We start from the raw sequence: 25504 nt of genomic DNA, 5'->3' as shown, positions 1-25504 counted from the left end.
CCCAGAGCCAGCATCCAGATGCCCTTCTGCCCCCTGGTCCCCTCCAGCACCTCAGCCCCTGCACAACAACCTCCCAGAGCCAGCACCCTTCCCAGAGTAAGTATTCCCTCCTGCGCCCCCCCAACACCCCTCAAAGCCAGCACCCCAGCCCCATCCTGGAGACAGCACCTCAACCCCCCTGCACCCCTATACTCTGCCCCAGCCTGATTCCCCCTCAGAGCCAGTGACCTATACCCCCATACACCCCAAGTTCTAGCTGAGTCCATCCACTCCCAGAGCTAGCCCCCCAAGCCCTCCACACCATCTGAGCCCCCTCTCAGAGCCAACACTTCCTTTCCCCTGCTGCACCGAACCTCCTGCTGTACTCCAAGTGCACACTCCAGCCCTGCTACCTCTCAGAGCCAGCGCCCCTTACCCCCTCCTGCAGCCCATACCCAAGCCCCTGCTGCAGACCAGTAAGAGAGGTGGGATGGGGTGAGTAATAATGGAGATGGGGCAGGGGGAGGGAGCAGGAAGAGATGAAATCAGCAGGGCAGGGTTTTGGGGAAGAGGGAGAATAGATCTTGGGTTCCACTTAAATTCCAAAGGTGATCTGGGGCACAAAAAGTTTGGGGACCACTTTGTCCAAACGTAGCGCAGTGCTGCTGTGTGTGAGTGTTATGATATAGATGCATGAGTGTGGCCTTAAGGTCCTTTCCCTTCTCTGCACTTCATCAATATCCTCCAAAGTAGCAAGGGAAATGGTGGATTCTCCATCTCTTCAGTCTTCCCCTGGAGACCAGATACCTTTCCGAACTGTGCTTTGGTTCCCAGCTCGCTACTGCCCCATACAGGAGGCCTGTGATATGTGGAGGGGTCATATAAGATGATCTAACCAGCTCTTGTGGCCTTACAGTATGCAAAGCTCGACAACTGAGAGGGGCACTCTGAGGAGCCACTGGTATTTCCATGTGCAGCCTGTCTGGTCCTGTGGGGGTGGGGAGAGGGAAACCCCCTCAAAAGAGAAGGGGCAGGAAGAGTCCTCAGAGTGATCCCCAAGTGCTTGGTAGACAATCAACTGCCTTACCTGGGCTCTTTGCTTTAAATTAGATGCAACAGGGACCCAGGGGCCAGAATCTCCTCACCAACCCGTTAGCACCTCTGCACTGACATTCGTTCAGCTGGATTACAGGAGCTATTTAGCTGGGATTTTCGTTGGGTGCCCATCTCAATGGGAGCCGACGGCCGCGTATCTGAGTGTCATTTGTGCTGAGGGAAAGCAGCCTTTCTTCCCCCGCGACCAAGAGCCTGACTCTTTCGTTATATTGCAACCTAAGGGTGCATGAGGGCTGATGAGCAGGGGCTTGTTTTCACTAGAAAGTTGCACTGCTTGAGCTCCTCTGGCACAGCTGAAGAAACACAATTGCCCTCATGCGGACACGGGCACAGGGGCGTGAAATGGCTTTCTACCGGGCTAGCAAGGGAAGAAGCCCTATCAGTGTAAGATACAACTCTTTATGGAGATATAACTGTCCACAGGCTAGTTGTGTTGAGGGCCAGCTGCCACCAGGGCCAAGACAGAGTGGTGAGCAGGCGGGTTGCTACCACCGGGATTTGGGGGCGGGTGGCAGGTGGATGGGCTGCTGCTGCCGCCAGGATTTGGGGCCACGGGGCAAGCTGCTGCTGCCGAGATTTGGGGCTGGGGCTGCATGGCGGACAGCAGCTGTTCCAGCAGCCTTGCCTGGGGCCAGAGCTGGAGTCATGTGGGGGGCGGCAACTGAGAGGCCTCTCTGAGGGTGTTCCTGGAGAGAGACTGGCTCTGCTCCTTCATGCATTGCTGGTGTTGCTTTCAAACCCTGGGATGGTGGGGGTGGGTTTCCATACCAATGTGTAGCCTCTGTTGAAGGGATTCTTCATTGCTATTATTAAAAACAGAGAAGGGAATGGTACCAAAAAAATGAACTGCTCAGAGTTGAGAACAGCTCCTGGCTGTTAAGCCCTCTTGCTGTACATGCTGGATGAATCAATCACTGCCCAAGAATCCACGCCATAAGCAAGTCTGGAGCTAAGAGCTGTACAGTGTCTTGCAGCCTTGGAAGTGTAGGAGGTATTGTCCAAAGTGAGCTGGAGGAGAGAAGGTAGGACTATTGCAGTTTGCTTTTAGCTGTGCCCAGCTCTGCTGATGCCTTCCTGTGTGACTTCAGGCAATTGACGGACTACTCCGTGCCTCAGTTTCCCTGTCTATAACATAGTGTTGCTTAAACATACAACAATAGGGACATTGTGCCTGAAATGCATCACAGAAGGTTTGGGATGCCTTGTTCATTTAATGTGGGCAAAGTGGCATGAGACTGCCAGCACCAAGAGGAAACAGTTACCTGCTACACTGAGTGCCTGTTCTTGCCTTAGTAGGTCAGGCTATGGGCTTCCTCCCCATCACCAAAGCACCAAATGTATTTCTGTGCCACCCCTGCCCTCAGCTGCTCCTTTGGCATGGGAATTCTCCCGTGGGTGGGTGCCACAGCGGCACACATCCGAACAAGCACACAACCCCATTGCTGGTGCACCAGACAAAACTCACTCTGCTCATGGATGGAAAAAATCTGAGTGGGAACCCTGCACAGTTCCCATTGGCTAGGCCAGGGCAGGGCAGGAACTATTCTAGGAAGCATAACAAGAAGGGGCAGTGGGTGATCTGGCTGCCGTGGGAGGCTAGTCCCTGTCCCTCCCCTTCTGTCCTTCCCCCACCCCCATCGAAGGCAGCAGTGCACCAGCAGCTGGAAGCCAGCTCCCCTTGAACACCAGCTCCTACCCCACCCCTTGCATATAAACATGTAACCACTGGATTTTTTTAAAGGTTACATGTTTACACAAACACTTGTTTGTTAATATCCCTAATGGGCACATGGAATACATACAACTGCATCTACCTCAGAGAAAAAAAGTGTCTTAAGCAACTTAAAAAAAAAAAAAAAAAAAAGCCCAAACAAAAATCCATGCACTGTGGTCTTCCTCCTGAAAAGCTCCTGGCCTTAACAGCTTTCTGAAGTTCATTAGGAAACAGGTTACTTAGATCAAAAATAGTCATCTTAATTATTAATAACTGTGTTCTCTCTCTAAGTACATCTTAGATGACAAATCATTTGTATTAAAGAGATATCTTTAAAAAAAATATTAGTGAGACTCTAGCAATAGTTTCTCTTTACAGGGAGGCTCTCTTTGAACACTCAGGTGGGATGTTAAAATGAGATTTTAAATAGACTCTTGCGGTACTTTATTTTTTTCTCCAACCAACCACAAAAACAGTCTCAAAGACAATACTCTTTATTTTATTATGAAAAGTGCTACATTCTAGTCACTGCTCCCAACAGTATTTTGATGAACTGTTTTCTTTCTATTAGTCAACACAAGCCATGATTGTGGTTTCCAAAACAGATTTAGCATTTGCTAATTCAAAATAAGTCATGAGAACATTTCATGTCCCTCCCACTTCTCAGTCAGACATGGTAAAGAACAGCATCTATTGGATCCAAATGTTCACTGGCATTATTTGTATGAACAAGGTAAATTTAAACCACAATACACACAGAGGTTAAGTTTTTGTTTTACAATAGCTTTGAAAACATAACAGTGAGTTTTTCCGTGCCAAGTAAGTACAGCATAACGGAGTCAATAATCTCAATTCAAATCTAGTGTCACTTGAACACTTATTCTGTAGCATGGACTTCACAAGAAGACCGTTCAAAAAATAGCCTGCACATTGTTCATCCTAAAGCCTTAGAATGCAAGGCTAGAACAATGAAACTAAAAACTCTGCAAAAACTTATCAAGTACCAAATTCAGCAATGAAATTCAAACCTGCTAGTGCCTTGTGTGTGTGAAGTTAGTTAAATAAAAAGAGCATGTTCTTACCACTATGAACATAGAGAAGCCCGTGCCAATTTGAGGATTTCCGTAACAGCAATCGAGGGTTGCTTTTAGCAATCCTGCTCACAAATAATTCTATCAGAACCCTGCCAGACAAATATTCTATAAACTGATTATAAATACTAACATGGCACTTTTTCTTTTTCCCTTTTTCAGACAAAAACATACTGAATTGTTTAATTCAGGAAGACACAGGGTGGTTTTGTGGTGCAATTCAATCTATTTTAAATGAATCTGGTCAATACAGATGGAATCAAGAAAACCAGAAATCCATTGTCTAAGAAACTGCCACATGCCCAGACTACTCTTGACATATGAATTCCAAGTTGATGTCATGTCTCTTAAAACACTGCTAGTTTGGGAAGAATGAACAATCCCTCCTTTGGACCAGCAAATAGTCTCTCTTCTTGGAAGCTACTGGACAGGCAAAGTTTAAGTATTACTTTTCTTCCTCTATCCCCTGTAGTTGGCCACAGTATTTGGTTTTTACAATCCTTATGAGATGTTCCAAAGCAATATTCACATATTTCTGTTTTCATTGCCATTCAAGGGATGAGCACAGATATTGCCGAAACTCCACTCAGGAAATACTCTAATCTATTTCAGTTGCAGAGGCAATCTAGGTGAGCTTTTCATGTTGAATCTGGTAGTAACAAGCCTGAATTGAAACAGAATTAAGTTCAATTTAAAGCTACTACTTTCCATGATTCCCTCCTGCCCCATAGTTAACCAACAAAACATGCTACATCAATAGGCTTGATTTCCCCACCTCTCCCCAAGAATTGCAGGAAGTTACACCTTCTGTGATCAGTTGTGTAGCTGGATATTCAGTGTGCAGCAATCTTGAGAGATGCCATGAACTAGTGAGTGGAGGGGGGAGAAGGTCTGCGTTTTTAAGTCCAAGGAGAGTTTAACTCCTCATGGAGGAAGATCTGGGACTCTGGATCCTTGGGTCCAGTTCCAAGTTGTGTCCCAGATGTCCTGTGATAGCACATGAAAGTCACAGGGTACACCGACACAACAAAAACCTCACAGCATCAAGTCTCAGAGCTTTGGTCAACTGATTCAGGCTCCTGATGCAGGACTAACACTAGGGCTATGTCTACACTGCAGGTTTCTTGCGCAAGAACGACTGTTCTTGCACAAGCTCGTTCTTGTGCAAGGAAGTTTACAGTAGATCGTCAGAAGAGAGGGCTTCTTGCGCAAGAGTTATTCCTCTCCCCACGAGGAATAAGCCTTTTTGTGCAAGAGCTCTTGTATAAGAAGGCAGTGTGGACAGGAACAGGGGTTTCTTGCGCAAGAAACCCCTCTGGCTAAAATGGCCATCAGAGCTTTCTTGCGCAAGAGAGTGTCCATACTGCCATGGATGCTCTTGTGCAAAAGCACATCTCTTGCACAAAAGCAGATGGCAGTGTGGACGTGCTCTTGTGCAAGAACTTTTGAGCAAGAACTTTCACTCAAAAAGTTCTTGAGCAAGAAGCCTGCAGTGTAGACATAGCGTGAGAGTATAGATGCTTGGGCCCAGGCTCCAGCCTAGCCCTGGATATGCTGGACTGGGAGAAGGGGCTCGCAGCCCGAGCCCAGAAGTCTACACTGCTATTTTTAGCGCACAGCATAAGCCCGACTCAGTTGACCCAGGCTGCCAGACACTCTGCCACAGGTTTTTGAGGGTGGTTGTGAAAACTTAATCTTCCAACAGATGTGTCTGAAGTGCTCCGACGTGACAATGAAAGATCCTAGGACAGGGTTTCTTAAACTTTCTAAGACCGAGGAACAACAAACAAGGTACATCAAGGATTTCTGGGTAAGGGGGGGGGGGGGGGGGAGTCGGGAAAAAAGGTGTTGGGGGAAGTTAGAGGAAAAAATCGCCTGCCCCTTTAAGGGCAGCCATTTTGAATTCTATTGTTCTCCGCAGCACACCAGTGTTCCACGGAACACAATTTAAGAAACACTGTCCTAGGAGTAGCTAGAAAAAAGCCACGGCTTAGGCAGCCCGTTGCTGCTAAATAAGTGTTTCAAATATTTAGTGCGTAGTAACTGGTAACTCTGGGAAAATATTGATACTGATGGCAAGCTCAGACATGCTGTGTTGTTACTAACTGAGCAAAAAAGAGGTTTTGGCTATTTCACCTAGAATTTTAACAGCAGCATTCACCTCCCCTCTTTGCCGCACCCTGACATAAAAGCAATCCCCCCCCCCCCACTCTCACGCTTAGGACCCTTGAACAATGGAACAGAACGTCCGATGTTACCATACACTAGGCAGATTAATAATCAGAGGGGACTCATGTACAAATCTCTTTATACCAGGCATCAGATTTTGCTGTAGACAGAGGAATCAAAACCAGTCTATTACATTTAAGCGAGAGGAATTCAGTGATTTTATACATGTACATGCCATTTTCTTAACAGCCAGCATTAATGGGGCTTTGCTGCCTTGAGATTTTCATCAGTGGTTCGTACTACAGGTGGTTGAAATAATTTATTGCAAACTTTCACTGAAATTTAAACCAGCTCTAGTTGTGCTCGTTGCCACAGGAGGAGCACAGACGATTAGCTGCCAGAAAAACAACAGGAATTTTTGATAGTGGATTTCTAATTTCATACTCACCTTCAGAGTGGTGAACATGATGCCTTGCTCCCCATGCTGCAGGTACGGATCCATCAGATCCTCAATCAAGTGCACCTCAGATCCCAAATTCCTTATCCTGTCACATGACACACAGAGATTATTTTTTTTCTAGCCTTTTACCACATGAGAATCTTTTAAAGATGTCTGGGGGGGAAAAACATGTCCCCTCAGAAATGGCTGGACCATTGTAGCTGAACCAGTTAGGGTTGCTAACAGCTCTATCTATACGAACAAGACGAGGGGTGAGCAAGAGAGCCTCTGCAGGCTCTGCCGCTTCTCCATCCAAGCCAATGAGGGCCTGGGAATGGGGAGCGCGTGAGGTCCCCTCCCCTGCCAGGAGTACGTGGCATTTAGAGGGAACCGTCAGCTGTTCAGCTGGTGGTTCACGCTAAGCGCTATGTACCCCTTGCGCAGCGGGGACAGGGAGCAAGAAACTGTGTGTGTTCCCCTGCCCACAGGCCAATTGACTTAGGTCTAGAGGGAAGAACAGCTGATGACACTCTCCAGAAGATTTGGGGGGGGGGGGAGAGCAGAGGAGGAGAGAGAAGGAGCGAAGACGTCACATACTCTCCCATCCCAGGCCAATCAGGGTCTGTGGGTGAGGGAGCACAAAGTGTCATGGCCCCACCCATCACCTGGGGCAGCCAAAGGCTACACAAATTTTTGAAGAAGTGGCCCCCTGTCTAAAATTATTGCCCACCAAAGACCCTCCAGTTGTACTGAATACAGTTCTGTTTCAACTTTAATAAAACCATCCCCATCCAGGAAACAATTTTAGTTGATCTGAGAGTTTTATCACAAAGCTTAAAAAAAAAAACCTGTTCACCTGGCTCGCAGCACCACATAGAGAAACACAGGAAATAAGTCATCCATTGACCATAGGAAATCTTCCTGGAGAGTCTCAAGCACACTCTGAGAGATCTCCTCAAAAGTCTGCTGGATCACCTTCAGCTTGTCGGATGGGGTAAAGGTCGTACTGTTGGGAAAGGAAACCAGTAGGATTACAATAAAAAGTTGCATGTTCACTTAGTTCACTTAATAAAAAGTCAGTTTATTCATTTGTGTTTTTTCTTCCTTTTCTAGAAAGATAAAACCCTCCAAAATAGCCACTGATGACCTTTGCATCACACACCAAAAGCTGCCCATTTCTAGGAATATACCAACTGCACAGCATACTGAATGGTATGTGAACCAAACCAAGAGATATTGTTGAGCAAAAAAAGTGTTAAACGATTTTAAGTCCGGGCTTCAATACTGCCACTTCTATATTTTTAAAAGCAGCACGTTCATCAAATGAGATCTTTTCCAGTTATTAGCTATGAAAACTACCTCCATGAAATAAGCCATTTTGTCCTGACCGCTTAAAATGCACATGCATACTTGATTAAGCATCTTCTCCCATTTGTTCTTGGCACGGTAGCTTACGAAGACCTGCCTAGATGATACCATGTGTCACCCACTGCTTTACAGAGCACTATGAAGAGTTACTAACATTTTTTGTCAGAAAGAAAAGTCTTAAAAGGCTCTTTATTACAATGTGAATGGCAACAATATCCTGAGGCAAACTGAAGATCACAAACTAATGCTCAGGTATTTCTCTCTTAACCTGCGTATCATGTCAATCTTTATGTCAAACATTAGCTTTAATAGCATTTTTAATTCTGAGTAGAAAAACTAAAGTCAAAGGATTACCTGATCTGTTGTAAACATTCAACTGCTGAGGCAAAACAAGCATCTTTTGTGATTGGTGTCACCTAGATAATCAGGAGATTAGAATCTTTTAGTAAATACCTAGGAGCTCACAAGCAAGAGAACATGACTGCTGCAAAGTTAGCTACACAACTGTATTAAATAGGAGTGAGAAAAATGCAGTAAAATAAAAATATATATTTTATAAAGTGATTTGGAGGCTCAGAAAGATACTAAATTGACTTAAGAAACTTAAAGTCCTCTGTCAACAAAACTGTTAGCTGTCTGGACATTGTTCATGTAGGTTCTCTCATACTGCCCCACCAATGTCTCTCAAATGTGACTTGGAAGGGCCCAGTGTAGAGGCAGAGAAATTCAGTCTTTTGCCTCACTCCTCATGATGCCAACCAGGAGGCAGATTAGAGTAAATGATATTGAAAATTTCTGTGATGGTGATTAAGGATGTGGTTAACCGATGAGCCTAAAGTGAATGGTTACACGCAGTGCCCCCACTCCAGTGTTGCTGCCTCTGTATCAGAGGCAGTGGTGGCTGGGGGAAAGCAGACAGGAGCCGGTATGAAGGAGGAGCCGCCTGCCCCCTTACGCTGCCTGTAACCATGTAACCACTGAAAATTTCTGCAGTTACAATTACATAAACACACTTTAACATCCCTAATGAGGGCACTTTTCTGAAAAGGAATTAGAAGAAGACTACCAAAATAGTCTCTCATAACTGCAACCATCTGATGAAAAAGACATTCAGTCACTACTGACCTGTGCTGACTGAAGTAGTGACCTAAAACTGAAAGGCTCTTAATCTCCATGGAAAATTTAAAAAGCAAATTTGAAGGTTTTGATTGAAATTTCCATCCTATTTTTTCTCCACAGCATAAATCTAGCCATCTACTTAAGCAAAATATTTCAGTTAACTAGTAAGAGACTTCTGATTGTTAAGCCACAATTAGTGGAAAATAGAACTGACTACTGTAAAGTGACTATTATTCCTAACTATATACACTGTAATTTGTTCCTTTATCATCCTTACTAAAGCCACCCTTTCAGTAAGGTAATGATCTATAATAAAAGCTGTATTATCTTGTTTTAAAAAGTCTTCATCAAATGCATCTTACAGCTTATTCCTGGTAAGAGATGTTTCTAACCTCATCCCCTTTTATAACTGTGGACCAAACTGTTTTCAGTAAAGACATAAGGGATGTAAAAGTGTTAAAAAATAGTAACCATGTAACTAACCGAAATTCCATTGATTACATGGTTAAAGGGCTCCCAGCCCCATAGGCTCCCCAACACAGTTTAACAGTTAACAGGAACAGAGAAGCATCAGCTTATTGGTTAACCAGTTAAACTCTTACATCCCTAGAGGACATCTAATGGATCTTTAAAGTACGTATGAAAGATGCAAGTACAAAGAAAAAGTAAAAATAATAATGTGCCGCAAAGCATGAGAGCTCACATAACCCTTTGTTCCATTCAGAAGTGGATATACCTTTTTACTTTCTCCAAGGATGGACACAGTCACTGGCCAAAATTTGCTGCAAGAAACCACATGTATTCAATTCATGGAATGAGTTACTGTTTTTAAAAAGTGACGTAAAAAAACCCCCAACCTTTGGCTCTTTATGTACAAAAAGAGACTAGAGGTGGGTTTTTTTAATTTTTCCCCGCCACGTGATTACATAACACTTTGCAGATATAGTTGAAAATGCTATAATTTGAGAAACAACCTTCCAGTTCTTAAAGAACTGCCACCGCATTTAAGCAAAAATATATATCACTAAAAAGTTAGACTACTTTTCCTATCACCAGTACCATGTTTTAAATGAGCATTTGTGTAACCAGCCCTCACATACTACTTACTGCAAAGATACAGTTACACACAGATGTTTTGATAGTCAAAGGAAACATAGAAGCAGCACACGACACATTCCTAGAGCATAGGAAGTTTTTTGGGATGGTGCCTTCATTTGGCCACGGTTTTCCAAATATCACATTTTTGTTTTAGTGTTAAAGACATTACTTATAACAGCATACTCACGTCTGAACCCCAAGAAAGCTCAGAAGAGCTGAATCTGACTGTTTATTTAGACGCAGAACACATTCCCAGTAAATATCTTCTTCGCGTTCATTGTCTAAGGCATACAACATAAACAAAGGAGGGTAGAGTCGTGGTAACAACACAGGAAGAAGCAGCCCAGAACTGGTTACCACATAACTAAAAAAACAGAAGAGAAAAAGGGGGGGGGGAGGAGAGAACCAAAATATACATTTGTAGAAAATGAATTGAGCCAAACAATTAGAGCATCTATATAGCCACTTCAGGATATTTTCTTTAGGGGAGAAGGATAAGGAGAGGAACTAACCCCTGTGCTCAAGTGACACTTATGAGTAAGATCCTTTATTTAACAGCACAGCTCAAGTACAATGCTGTGGAACCACATAGGTTTTCCTACATAAGACTACACTGGGTCATGACCAATGATCCATGTAGTCCAGTATCCTGTTTCCCAGCACTGGCTGGTGCCAGATACTTCGGAGGGAATGAACAGAATAGGGCAATGTATCAAGTGATCCATCCAGTACCAGTTTCCAGCAGTTAGAGGCTTACTTTAGGGACACCCAGAGCAAGGGGTTATGATCCTGACCATCTTGACTAATAGTTATTGATGGATCTATTTCCATTAACTTATCCAGTTCTTTACTGAGTTCAGTTATACTTTTGGCTACCACAACATCCACTTGGTAATCAGTTCCACAGGCTTGTTTGTTTTATACCTGCCGCTTATTAATTTCATAGGGTGTCCCTGGATTTGTGTGCTATGTGAAGTAGTAAACATTTATTCACTTTCTCCACACCATTCTGACTTTCTAAAAACCTTTGCTGTATCCCTCCCCCCGCCCCCAGTTATCTCTTCCAAGCTGAGCAGTACCAGCCTTTTAAATCTCTCTTCATATAGAAGTGGTTTCATGCCCCTAATGAATATTTGTTGCCCTTCTATGTACCTTTCCCAATTCTAATACTTCCTTTTTGAGACGGGACAATTAGAACTGCACACAATTCTAATTCAAAACTTGTATGCAAAATATAAATCATAATGTACCATTCATCTTCCAGCCATTCAAGTATGATATTGACATTTAGTCTCTACTTTAGGTCACTCAGAATGAAGTATGTTGAGTGAATTCACATGGATGTTTGCTTACAACAGTCTCAGAACCAAAAGCTATTTTCCCTCCTCCTTAACAGATAAATCTTTTTTCCCTTGGAAAGTGTAACACGGGTACAAACCTAAGGTCCTAGTTCAGGACAGAACTTAAGGACATACTTAAATGCTTTCCTAAAAAGAGGTTACTTTATGAACCAGTACTAATTTATTAATTGACTAGCTTATTGGAGAAATGTTTTCCCTACACACCCTGGTTCAGGAGATTCTGATCTGGAGTCCATTTTCCCACTGCAAAAAGACTTCCTTCTCTTTGTCTCAGTCACCAAGAATGGAATTGTGCTGCCCTCTTCAGGAAGATCAGGAAACAAGAACCTAAAAATAACACATAATTGCTTCACTTAATTTATTACAAGAGTCTGTAAGTATGACTACCGCAGTGATTTATGAAGGAAAAACATGGGTAATTTGAGAGCCATTCGACTAACACACAAGTTGTGCATAGTGATTCCTTCCAGATGAGCCTAGCAGCAAAGCCATGTCCAAGTACTTAAACTTATGACACAAACAGAAACAACTTGATACCCATTCATTAGGTTATTTTTCCTCAGCTGCTTTTTCATTTAATTCCTAACTTTTCAGGCAAGATCATAGGTTTTTTAATAAACTATAACCATCTCCTTAAGCCACATTTGGGACCAGTAATTAAGAAACCATAAACTGTCGACATAATACACTCACAACAGTACTCATTAACAGTTGGATTCCTGGAAAATTTAGAGACACAGAAAACAAACTTGGAATTACATGATATAGCCCAGAGAATTAATAAGGGTATATTGTGAGCTGAAATAATTATTTTACTAATTTAAGGTTTTCATCCCACATATCTTTATTTTCCAATTCGGCCTTTCCTTACTAGTTGTTAATTGAAACAGTCATCAACTACAGACCCGGATAGAGTAGCATAGTGTTAGAAAGTTTGTAGAGAGAGTAACTACTGTTTGATTTGGGGGGAAACCCCTGAGAAATCTACAGTTTTAAACCACATTTTCTTATTCATATTTAAAATTCAGGTTTTTAAAACAAAAAACAGGACTATGTAGAACTTTAAAGACTAACAAGATGGTTTATTAGCTTTCGTGGGCCAGACCAGCTTCCTAATAACTACCTTGTTAGTCTTTAAAATGCTACATAGTCCTGTTTTTTGTTTCAGCTAGACCAGACTAACACGGCTACATATCTATTGCACGTTTTTAAAGAAGCTTATAATGAGATTCACTGTACATGTCATGTGTGTCACCATAAGGTTTAGTTTATAAAAGGCTCAGTACCTGCTGGTAAATTTGGTGTAATGTTTTCCTAGTCAAAATTGAACAACTAAAACACGCAGTTTTGCACAAACTTTATATTAAAATCTTCGTCTACACGCTAAAAATGCAGACATCTATGGTAGATGGACAGTTTGGAGAATAACTTACAGTACTACAACTACAGCAGGTGGCAAAAATGTAAGCACATTCTTTAGTAACAACGGACAATATAGATGAGCGAAAACTCTGTGCTATGTGTCTGAGCTTGGTTTATATGCTGCTATAATATCATCCCTTCAAACATGTTTGTCTACATTAGTTGGGAAACAGACATCAGGACTTGTCTATATGAGCACTTGTCCTCCCTAGACAGGTGTAAATTCTAGTGTGTTCCATATTAACTGGGCTGCATGGACCTTTCTAGTATGCACTACCAATCTGCATTATTGTAATTTGAAACAGGCCAGCTAGTGCACAACTAAAATACAGAGTGGTCAAGCCCTTAGTACCCAGCTAGAAACAACAACACTGAAGAACACCTTCCACTGTGAACAGAATCTTAACGGGTTTCACAGTGGATGGAGTCCTCAGAGGGAAAAGGATTTTCTGTCCTGATTCAACAGCCAAGGTAAGCACAGAATCCTCCTTTGACTCTTTAAAGGGTTTTAAATTGAAGAGAAATGACCAAATTCTAGCACACAGGGCCAAATTAATACTAACCAGATTGGGAGAATAAAATATTTTTCAATTCCAGCAGCAATCTGATTTAAAACATGATGCTTTTTACCTGATCAACTGGAAGATGCGTTTGAGGTAGGATTTAATTTCTCTTACTGCCTCCTGTAGTAAGCGCCGATTGGCTCCCACTCCAATGTAGGTCATTCTGTACACAGCTACAAGTGTCTCTACGAGGCTCCCCAGAGGGTGAAGAGGGGTGTCACAGGCCTGAGTGAAATATTAATTGGAGTGAGAGAGATAAATCTCCAGCTATGAAGCAGTAAGACAAATCCAAGAGACAGAAACATTATCCCTTATGAATAAAAAGAAACTCGAGTCCAAGAGTGGCAAGCAGGTGTCTGCAGTTCAACTACTCCAGGTTCAATAATTTATTTTTTTTTTAAATAAAGAGATTATACATGCACATCAACTACACACAAACTAAACTCCAGAAAGTTACTGATTTTGATTCTGAAGTTTGCACTTCACTAAAAAGTTCAGAAAACTCCTTTATTACATAGGAGTTCACATTACAGACTCCTCAGGTAAATCGGTGTATCATTATGCAGTTATACAGAAAATCCACAAAATATTTCAGTAACTTCGCAAACACCTCAAAATTCCATAGACTGCTCTATTAGGACCCAACGCTTTGCTTTCTAGGGAGATGTAACATATGAAGCAAGGAACAGACTCCACGAGCAGATTGGTATTACCAGAGAAGTGACCATCATGGCTCGCTTCATAAAAAGAAACTCCTGTATATTTTTCTTATTATTTGGTTAAGTGACTTTGGCAGTTATTTATGAGATAGTTCGTGCTATCTAAACATGCATGTACAGAAAGTAAGAGACACCGTACATTGATATTGCCACTTAAATTATCCAGCTGATTTCAATCAATGATCATGTTTGACACCTGAAATCATGCTTTGTGGATAACAGCAAGCAATATTAGATGATGGTAACTATACCTTTATTAAATATTTCTTGATATTTTCATATTTCTCTAATGTGAAGGCACCAACATGTTGTGGAATGAACTCTAAACTCTCCAGCGTTTGAGTGTGCGAACGACTCAATAGTTCTGGGCTGTCAAGATACAAGGACAGATATCACATGGATTATACATGAAATACAGACAGTACATGTGCATATACTTCCATCCGATTTTAAATAGTTGAAGAATAACCTTATATATACACATCTTAACATGGGAAGGAGATGTAATATTAGGAAACAGTTTATTTCTCTTCTCAAACCTTGCAATATTTGACATTTTTCACCCTGAACTGTCTCGCTCCGCCAGCATCTATACCTGTAAAGATGTCCGTCACCACTTCCACAGTTCACTGCCACTGCAGTTCATACATACTTTTTCTCATCTCAACTCTTCTATTGCAATTTTCTTCTCTCTGGCCTATCAAAATCTCACCTCTCCACATTCCAGAATGTGCAGAATTCCGCTGTCTACCTTGTCATGTCCATGAAACAACAGAGCCCCACTGCCTTTCTTTGATAGGAAATCAATCTAGTTGAACACTAATTTCAGCATCATGTTCCAAAAGGCTTCTTGTTTTTAAAAACCCTGCATCAATATACTCTAGCTGTCTCATGGATCTCTCCCACCTTCATCTAATGCCAGCTTCATCTTTTCCATTGCACGATTGGCACACTTGGGACAAGACCTTTTCTGAAACTCTTTACAGCTTTTCTGTACTTATTTTCTTTATTAGTGATTTTCAAATCTCAGCTGAAAACTCTTCCTCCTAGCTTTACCTCAGCATCTCCTTGTCAGCATTTACTTCTTTTCAAATACATTATGAATCATTCTGAGGAGTATGTAAGTTGGATCATGTTCTCTATTAATTAAATCCTTTATTACAGAGTTGGATCTTTTAATACACTTCAGAGCAGGGTCAGATCAAGACTGTTTCTAAACATTACTTAAAAATCACTTAAGATAGACACTTATGTAAATTGCAAAAGAAAAAAAATTGTTTAAGGAAAATGTCTAATATATATCAATCCGTTGTGACTGATATGGCTGTTTCTCAATACTTTTAGTTGAACGTGTATCCCTAGAAAATACTTGGATAAGTGGGATGCAAATTCCCCCATCTCCAGACCCACCTTGGGAAGGAGTTTGTTGTCTGGCCGATTGCCTGTTCAGGGTCTCTGCGGATTAGACTCAAACTGTACCAAGGGAAGACTCTCAAATTCATGGGTATGCTTTTATGAACTTGTGATTCCTTCACAGGGTCTGAAGGACTGATCACCTGCCACTGCCAGAACCCTTATTAGAGCTAAGATCATCGATGGTAAGCAAGCTAGCATATAAGTAGCGTTGTTATTATTTTTAATATTTTCTTTTTTTAAATCATAGAATTGGAAGAGACCTCAGAAGGTCATCAAATCCAGCCCCCTGCTCTAGGCAGGACCAATTCTAACTAAATCAACCCGGCCAGGGCTTTGTCAAGCCGAGACTTAAACACCTCTAGGGATGGAGACTCCACTACTTCCCTAGGTAACCCATTCCAGAGCTTCACCACCCTCCTAGTGAAATAGTTTTTCCTAATATCCAACCTGGACCTCTTCCACCACAACTTGAGACCATTGCTTCTTGTTCTGCCATCTGTCACTACTGAGAACAGCCTCTCTCCATCCTCTTTGGATCCTCCCTTCAGGAAGTTGAAGGCTGCTATCAAATCCCCCGTCACTCTTCGCTTCTGCAGATTAAACAGACCCAAGTCCCTCAGCCTCTCCTCATAAGTCATATGCTCCAGCCCCCTAATCATTTTGGTTGCCCTCCGCTGGACCCTCTCCAATGCGTCCACATCCTTTTTGTAGGGGGGGCCCAGAACTGGACACAATACTTCAGATGTGGCCTCACCAAAGCCGAATAATACTTAACCGGTTGGTCCCCAGCTTGTAACTATGCTTGGGATTCTTCCGTCCCAAGTGCAGGACTCTACACTTGTCCTTGTTGAACCTCATCAGATTTCTTGTGGCCCAATCCTCCAATTTGTCTAAGTCATTCTGTACCCTATCTCTGCCCTTAAGCGTATCTACCTCTCCCCCCAGCTTAGTGTCATCTGCAAACTTGCTGAGGGTGCAATCCATCCCCTCATCCAGATCATTAATAAATATATTGAACAAAACCGGTCCTAGAACCGAACCTTGGGGCACTCCGCTAGAAACTGACCGCCATCCTGACATCGAGCCATTGATCACTACCTGCTGGTCCCGGCCTTCTAGCCATCTTTCTATCCATCTTACCGTCCATTTATCCAATGTTTAAGCTTTCACCATAGCTAACTTACGCCTATGGGCAATTAAGCTTTCCTCCTCAGAGGCCATCAGAGGTCTGCTCAGATAGTCTGACTTAATGGGGGTACTCAGTGAAGGCAGGGAAACTGTGCAGCCTGAAAACCCCCAGTCAGGAAGGAGAAAACAGGTGATGACTAGAGCGTTGGAAGCTTATGAGTGGATACCCCTAGAGGGCTGCAAGGAGGGAATACAGGTGCAGTTGCTCTGGATGCTAACACCAATATTCGTTCACACATATATTGCTCAATATGTATAACATCATCTATCAATCCAAACTAACTCCTGCCAGTAGATATGTACTAAAAACCTGTTTGCATTTTAGGATAAAATGTACTTAGAAAAGACATTTTCTTAATCTTCCCATGGTGTGAGCCCAGCTTCTTTTGAAAGAACTTCTTCATCCTGGCAACTATGCAGCTGCACACTAACCTGTCTCTGTGCTGACGTCGGTTGGTGGTGAGAGCCACAGCAATGCTGTCCCAGGCCTTCCATCTGTCTCCCTGGCCCGGATTCTCACAACCCAGCTGGTGCCAGCATTCTTCAAACACTGCCTTCCACTTCTCATCAGCAGGCACGGCTAGGATTCCAAGCTTCCTCCTGATAAAACCACCACCAAATGCCAACTCTGATTCATAACAATCTTGGAACATAAAACTGCACTCAATTATATCTGCATGCTTGTACGATGTTTTTACACTTGTTTGAGGAAAGCTGAACATTTAAAATGTTATGAATGTTAAGTCTAATAGCTAATGTTATCTTAATGGCTAGCATCAGATATCTATTATCTCTGAGATAGCTTTTATGTTAAGCTTTAGGACTACATCTAGAGACTACCAAAAGTTTCTGAAATGAGCTCATTTAAGGACCAGCAATACCCTTATTCTTCTCACTTTTTAAGAGCAGCCTTGAAACATACAGCCATCTGTGTACTTATTTAACAACAGATTGAACAGAAACAGATTCCAATTCAACAATTTAGGACATTAGAAACATTAGTCTCTACTCTTTTAATAGTGTCTTCCTATATATGACACACATACTCAGTTCTAACATGGAATATATGTAGTGCCTCAGATATGCATTGCTTTGATGTAATAAATATTGGAGACAAGGAAGTGTGCTGCATTTGGCAGTGTCTACCTTCACCATTATTGATACTCCCAGAAAAAAGCCTGGAGACCCCCTGAAGGAACAAAAGCTGCCAGTGACTGACAGTTTTATACACATTTAGGTAAAGCCACATAAAGTGTTCTCAACACCGATAGCTTTTTTTAATGTTCTTAACTTGTTTCCCAGCACTTGAGACTAAGCACAATTAGAACTGCCAGCACTTCGATTGCAATGCTGTCTAGTTTCATACCTCCATAAAAGGTGGGCAACTAGCCTTTTTTACAACAATATGTTATGAAGACAGATAGAACTCTTGTGAAGACTGGCTGTGAAACAAGTAGTGTGTACATACATTTATTCATAGACTCCCTACTGGGGTGAAAAGCAGACAGCTAGCTAAGATTGCAAGTGTTCAGTTCAGCAGGGATGCCTGTTTAACTTTGCATCAAGTTGTAGGTGTCAGTGCTGTCAAAAGATAATACTAGTGAATGTTTCAGGAAGCATAGTGACAAGGCATCCAAACATATGGGCTACAGTTCTCATTCTAATATACACTTCTGAAATTTCAGAGTGAGTTTTACTGATCCTGAAACTGAAGAATCAATAGTATATGAGCGTTTAATTAACGCTTTCTAGAATTAGCTTTGCCAAGATGTGGAAACACCATTGCTTGTGATCCATGAGGCTCCCTTAGTACATTTCCAATTGCTGTTAGCTACTTTCTATGCAAGTTCCTAGTTCTAACTTAGGTGTTAAAAACAGATTCCCCACAGAACTAATGACAACTCCAAAAGTGGCCAACAATTTTTCAAACAGAACTATTCCATCCTTTTCCCATGAAGTCTCTGAATTCAGTCGTATAACTTGTGTTCCGAAACTCTCGTTACCTTCACCCCCAGCTAGTGTTCTGGGATGGAAGAAGGGAAAAAACCCACAAACATGACAAAAGCAAGCCTCCCCAAGTCCACCATCCTGCGCTCGTCTTTGAGGACTTGCAATGCTAAGCCTTGACTCTTCTCCAACAAAGAGTAAAGACACAGTACGAATCAAGAGTCATTGTTCCAGGTCAAATGTTGTTGCTGAATTAATTAGCTTTGAATGAGATTGAGTGCAACTGAGGCACTACTCAGCCAGAACAGCAGAGATTCTCTACCTATAACTCACAATGCTTTAGGTTTGTCCTTCTCACTGTCATATAAGCTGGGTTTGAAGTAGGTTCCAGTGATTTTTATTCCAGATCCCCATTCTCCACTGAAGAGACCTTCAATGTAATCTCCATTTGGCAAGGTCAGGGTTCCCTTGTGAGAGGGAAGAGAAGGAGCAGGGAAAAGAATTAAACTGAATCCCATTCAGAAATGATCAATACGGAACCCAAAAAGCATAATTACAACCTTTCCACTAAGTGTCCAATCATCCGAAAACTCTCCTTCATAGACTGTGTCATCTTCAGAAAGCAAAATCCCAGTTCCCTATATAAAGAAAATATAATTAATGCAACAGATTACGGACAGATAGTGTGTACAGTAGTCACCATTAAAAAGACTACATTCTAGGTACAGAAGTATACTATGGTATCTCAAATTACATCTGCTGGTAAGTGTTGAATTTTTAAAATTACAACTTCCATAGGAGGCTGCAGCACAGGCCGGCCATTAAAAAGAAGAATTTAAAATTACAAAAGAGAAGTGTTCAGCTTTGACAGTGAGATGTAGAGTGCTGTACAGGATAAACAACAGCTGGGTGAAAAAATCCAGTATGCAATCCACAGTCCAGCTCACCATCATTTTGTTGTTGCTAAAGGCTCCTTCATAGTACAGTCCAAACTGAGTAACCACAACACCATTTCCCTGGCAGAGGTCATCTTGCCATGTTCCCATGTATTTTTCTCCTCTGCAGAAATCAGAAAAACAGAGTTAGAGAAAATAGCCTAATGTTTGGAGGAAATCCATTTCCTCTTGGGCTCCACTGTAGCATTGAAGATGTGGTTCACAAGGTCAGCAACTCACATGTCATGCATTTAAAAGTGATTTCACAAATTCAATGGAACAGGATTCTCAACAGCAGACATACATAAATATTAACAAAAATACATTGAAATGACTACAGGTGGCAAGACTGTTACTATGAAATTTAGTATTTTAGATGTTCTGGAAGATAGCCTACAAAGAACAAAAAATTCAATAATTGGGGATTTCAACTATCCCCACGCTGATACATGTCATCTTAGAATGGAAGGAGCTAGACCTTGGGTACCCGAAATCCACAAAAGGAGAAGCTATACTTGATTTAGTCCCAACTGGGGTTCAGAGTGTGATCAAAAGATGAATGTAGCTGAACTGATTGACAATTTTATATTATGGTTGCTATTTAAGTTGAACATCCTCATGGAGGTGAAAAACACCAGCAAAGCCCACCATTATAGCATTTCGCTTCAGAAAGTGTGGGGGGGAACGAACGCATGCAAGCACGCACAGAGAGAGAAAGCAGGAAGCTAGATAACAGAAATGAAAAGATACAGTCAAAAAACTGAAATGCTTGCAACCTGCACAGAAACTTCTTAAAAATCATTATAGAAGTTCAAATTAAATGTATACACTCAATTTAAAAAGTGAAAGAAGCAGTTTGAAGCAAAAAGGTATCTCTTAAAAATTGGAAGTTAATCTTACTGAAGAAAATAGGAGCACAAGGACAAGTCCAGGGAAGTATAAAAATATAATTAGGTAGCCCAAAAATAACTTGGGGAGCAACTAGCCAAAGATTAAAAAATGAACAGCAAAAAAAAAAGTCACATAAGCAGGAGAAAACCACTAAACAATCCGTGGGGTCCCTGTATGATCAAGGTGCTAAAGGGACACTCAACAAAGATAAGGCCATTGGGGAGAAGCTAACAATGAATTCTTTGCATAGGTTTACTCTAGGGATGCAAGAGTGCAATTGTTTAAATGGGTAACCAATAAGCATGAGTATCAATTACCCAGCTCCCAGTCTGGCCTGGGGAGGGAGCTGTACTATGTGTGCCATTTGCCATGCAGAGGTATGAATTGTATTGAATAAGCTATCACAGTCAGTGTCACGCTTCAAGCAGAAAATATGATGGAAAGGATGTCTCAAAGTATTGGTTCAAACAAAAGCTGTGGAAGGGAGCCTACACTTGGAGTTCCTAATCCTGCTCTATCAATCCCAAAAGCCTAAAAAGGACTGAAGCCAAACTGCAGAAACTGAAAACACACACAAGATATCAACTCATTCCTTTCCCCCAAAGAATAAAAGTTTAGGATTGTAGCTATCAACACATTACCTTGTGATATCATCGAAGACTCCGTATCCGGTCTTCTTATCCATCACCCACTGGCCAATGAACATACTGGGAGAGGAAGAGGTCAGTTTACCACTTCGCAGGAGACCATGTCCATGACGCATGTTATCCTGAAAACATCCTTCATACACCTCACCAGTGGCATAGCTGTAATGACAAAATAAATGGGTCATGTTCTTCTGTTCTGTATCCTTTCAGCCCAAGGTTTTTCATGAACAGACACTGAATGTTTTCCTTTTCCTTCAGAGACTCTGTTAACCCCAAGCCTCACTGTGGAACGAGATGAACAAGTATGGCTCAGAGGTGAATGAAAAAGGGTTGCTGAGTATAAGAATGTTAAGAGCCTTTTGCAAGTAAGACATGAAATACCAGGAGAGATTTGTGACAATGAATTTCAAGACAAAAAACGTGCAGGTTGAAAGCAGGAAGCAACAGTAAGACAGAGACCGTGTCACAGCATTCAGAGTGGGTGCACATCACAAAACTGCCAAGTAATGTGGAAATTAAGCCATAGTAAGCACAGCCAGGAGTTTGGAGATATGAAAATAGCAATAGGAATGCCAGTGTGAAGACTTGAAACAATAGCCCTCCACTCTGGAAAGAAATCAAAGTTCCAGCGCACCGCCCAAAGGGAATGAACTGATGCTGAAACCAGAACTTGATATGGCAACTGAAGTGCCAACAGTTATTCCTTCTTGGACTACACACTTACTCGCACAAGGAGCACATATCTTCATGAAAGAAGGCATTACCTATAGACTCCTTGTCCACACATTTTGCCCTCCTTCCAATGTCCCACATAACGGTCATCCTTGGTTAAGGCTTTGTTTGGTATTTTGTATTCACCATACCTGCCAATGCATGAAGATCAGACATGAACAGCCATGATACGGATGTAGAGACAAATTCAAACTCAGTTATTTACAAAGAGAGACATCAAACCAAAACCATTTTTCCACATTACATTGCACTGCGTCTCTATCGCCAGCTGCTAGAAATAAGATTTTTGTCAAAAAAAAAAAAAAAAAGAGTTCTAAGTCACTAGGTTAGTTTACTTGTACATTTAGTTCTGGCCTGTAGCAACCCTTCTCTTCCTCCATTAGTGCTTTGGCTTTTGTGCTGCAATGGAATCCTGCAGCACAAGACTAAGCAACTCACCAGCAAAACCATTTAGTTCCCACCCCGCTCAAAAAAAAAAAAAAAAGTTTTTTAAAATCACTCTTATTATTTCAGATCCTAAGTCTGCTTCTATCCCTTTGCACTGCACAGGTAGAACAGACCGATCTACCATTATCGCAAGTCAAGTTCTTAAATACTTTCATGGCTTAGGTCACAGGCTTATTTTAACTATGGATTTAAACATCTAACACCACTATAGATACTTGAAGGAACAAAAGGATTATAAAGTGCGGTGTTATAAAGGTGGCAGAGTCTAATATGAACATGAAGTGTCAGAGGCTCAAGATGTTGGTGCTGCTGTCTTTCTGGAAATGTCATCAACTACTCGACTAGTAAATTAATTGTTAGTTAACATCCCTAACATACATACAACCTTGATCTAAAGAGACACTAGTACCATAAACACATTTTCTGTTCTCTGGCTCAGAGGATTACAAACTCTGCTCTTACCCATCTTCCAGGCCATTTCGGAACATTCCAGAATACATTCTTCCATCTACCCATTTTAGGACCCCTCTGGAACACACAAACGCCCATCACAGTTAAGCCAGTTTCACTATTACCTCACATTTCATGCAAGCAAAATAATGACTATTTTGCACACCAACACAACTACTTCCTTCTAGCCCACTGAAGTGTTGAGTTTGAATGCTTTTACCTGCCATGAGGTTTCCCAGAAAGCCATCGCCCATCATAGATGGCATCTTTAAGCCGTGGGTCCTTGTAAAAGGTATATTTTGCACTACGTGAAATAGGGGGCTCCTGTCTCTGAATATTCCCACTGCTTCCATAAGGTGGTAAGTCAGATGTCCCTCTTAGGGCCTGATCCACAGCTTGGCTTATGGCCCTCAGCCACTTTGTCTGAAATAGAAATGCTCTGTAAATAATCCACTGTCCGTAATAATCCATCTCTTTCTACACAGAGATTACCACAGGACAAATGTAGAACTAACTGGCATTTTAATAAATAAGATTGAGGTTTTTAGCTCCTTGAGTGAATACTATTCACACAGGATACCTTCTCACATTACTGCAAGACAAGATACACCATTGTTTTTCCTCCATCTCTTCATTATAAAGAGATGCTTATCACCACCACACACACCTATGTTATTGGGGGGGGAGAGAAATCAGGAAAGTTACCTGCAAATCAGATGAAATCCAAAACAGCTATATAAAAAACTCACAACAGCCATCTAACAGAAAAATAAAGTGGAACTACAATGACCACCACATCCAAGAAAACACATGGCACCAGTACCCACCATATGAGCACTACATGACACCTGATCATCAATTTAAATCAAGACTACCACTAACTGGAGTTGAATTATCTGTGCTCCTAAGGGACTGAACTTGGGACCTTCCACAGTAGTTGGTACCACACCAACTTGGAGAGCCAGAAGAATTATTCAAGGGATTCTGCCTGAGAAATTCTCACACGACGACACTCAATTACCACATCACCAATGACCATTGTAAGGGAAAAAAACCCCATCTGAATAAACACCACAGATGGGACAAAACCACACTCTTGATCATTACTTGGATTGTGTCAGGAAAAGAGTTACTGGAAAACCCTTAACATACATCACATCCACCATAATCGCTCCACTTTCAAGAGGACAGCTATGCAGTCCCCAACATCTAACCATCATGTAGCACTCAAGCCATCAGACAAAGGGGGTGTCATCGTGGCCCTCAACTGTGATGACTATGTCATGAGGCCAGTCGACAATGCTCTGCCGCCACCTACTGTAAAGAACACCAAAGGTGACCCCCAGGCCACAGTTACCCAGGAATTTAAGGATATAATTAAATCCTTCTCCAAACAACTCCAACAGAAACTATAAACCAAATCTCAAACAAACACACCCCAGGAGATGCTTCCCAAGATACACAAACATGGGAAGCCAAGCAGACACATCCTATCTGGCTCAGCACTCTCAGTGAAGGACTACCACAACTTATAAAAGCCACCCCCAAGCCACTCACCACACAAAGGACCAGCTTCCTACAGGTCACTCCATAATATGGAGTTGGAGGAAATTGCAACAGCCTCCCTCAGAAGGCCATGCTTGTCACCATGGATGTCACTTCCCTTTACATCAGCATAGCTGCCTGCCTCAAATATTTACAAGACCATCAACAACCCTCAGATAGCCACACCAAGTTCCTTCATTTCATCCTAACCCAGAAAAATTTTACATTCAACAGTGAACAATTTGTCCAGAAGCCATGGGAGCAGACATAGGGCGCTAAGATAGGTCTCCAATATGCCAACATCTTCTGGGGCTACCCCAAAGAAGAGTTTCTGGGCAAATATACCCCAAGCCAATGATATACCTGAAATACACTTGTGACGGCACAGTCGGGGTTCCCCCGATCCTGCACCCCATAGCAGCCAGAACAGTCTCCACCAGCCAGCAGAATAGAGAGGGGTTTATTGATTTTCCAGAATAAAGCACAGCGTAGACATGATGTGGCAATAGAAGGGGGCCTAGGAGGCCCCAGACCCCTTACGGCAGGGTGCCTGAGCCCCTAGTCTCCAAGCCCTCTCCCTAGGCTATCTCCATCATGTTTCCAGCCCCAGACTAACTCTTCCTCCCCCCACATACTTCCTTTGTTCCAACCTCCTTCCCTCCCCCTATTCAGAACAGGTCAGGGCAGTGTCTGGCCCCCCTGCTGGGCCATGCTCACAGACAGGGCCAGTAGGTGACAGCCCAAGCCTAGCAACCAGCAAGATGCCCCACTACATCACAACGCTGATGTTATTTTTATCCTCTGAGACACAACTTACACTCCACCTCAAATTCAGCCTCCACCAACAGTTCATTACACTCTTTCTGGAACACTTGACCAGTATCATCAAATTCCTGGACACCACATTGGCTTCAAACAATGGAACCTTACACACAACAATACACCAGGTCCAAATGATCACCACACCTATCTTCCTAAGTCTGTTAATAGATTTCTTGGAGCAGCTTTATATGTAACAACCAGACACTGAAACACCATATAAGATTCTCCAAGGAAAAAATTCAGAGAAAACACACACACACACACACACACACACACACACACACACACACACACACACTTTACCATAGAATTAGATCACACCATGG

The 25504-nt window shown here is 42.2% G+C and overlaps 1 protein-coding gene across 3 annotated transcripts in view; it reads right to left on the bottom strand.

The window, feature by feature from the left end:
- Positions 1–3287: 3287 nt before the first annotated feature.
- Positions 3288–25504, bottom strand: part of ALS2 (alsin Rho guanine nucleotide exchange factor ALS2) — a 66267-nt gene continuing 44050 nt past the window's right edge. For all 3 annotated transcript variants that reach the window (XM_075933860.2, XM_075933861.2, XM_075933862.2), the window contains 17 exons: positions 23032–23234; positions 22824–22889; positions 21947–22045; positions 21177–21341; positions 19657–19768; positions 19270–19347; positions 19043–19176; positions 17195–17362; positions 14410–14527; positions 13507–13664; positions 11659–11781; positions 10281–10457; positions 9732–9777; positions 8231–8292; positions 7365–7514; positions 6518–6614; positions 3288–4564 (listed from right to left, as the gene is read on the bottom strand). In XM_075933860.2, the coding sequence (XP_075789975.1) occupies positions 4526–4564; positions 6518–6614; positions 7365–7514; positions 8231–8292; positions 9732–9777; positions 10281–10457; positions 11659–11781; positions 13507–13664; positions 14410–14527; positions 17195–17362; positions 19043–19176; positions 19270–19347; positions 19657–19768; positions 21177–21341; positions 21947–22045; positions 22824–22889; positions 23032–23234 (1995 nt within the window). In that variant the 3' untranslated portion in view covers positions 3288–4525. The remainder of the gene's footprint in view (positions 4565–6517; positions 6615–7364; positions 7515–8230; positions 8293–9731; positions 9778–10280; positions 10458–11658; positions 11782–13506; positions 13665–14409; positions 14528–17194; positions 17363–19042; positions 19177–19269; positions 19348–19656; positions 19769–21176; positions 21342–21946; positions 22046–22823; positions 22890–23031; positions 23235–25504) is intronic.

The sequence above is a fragment of the Pelodiscus sinensis genome, chromosome 7 (assembly GCF_052426305.1).
Source record: "Pelodiscus sinensis isolate ZL-2025 chromosome 7, ASM5242630v1, whole genome shotgun sequence".
NCBI lineage: Eukaryota > Metazoa > Chordata > Testudines > Trionychidae > Pelodiscus > Pelodiscus sinensis.
This window is presented reverse-complemented; position numbering and strand designations above follow the sequence as displayed.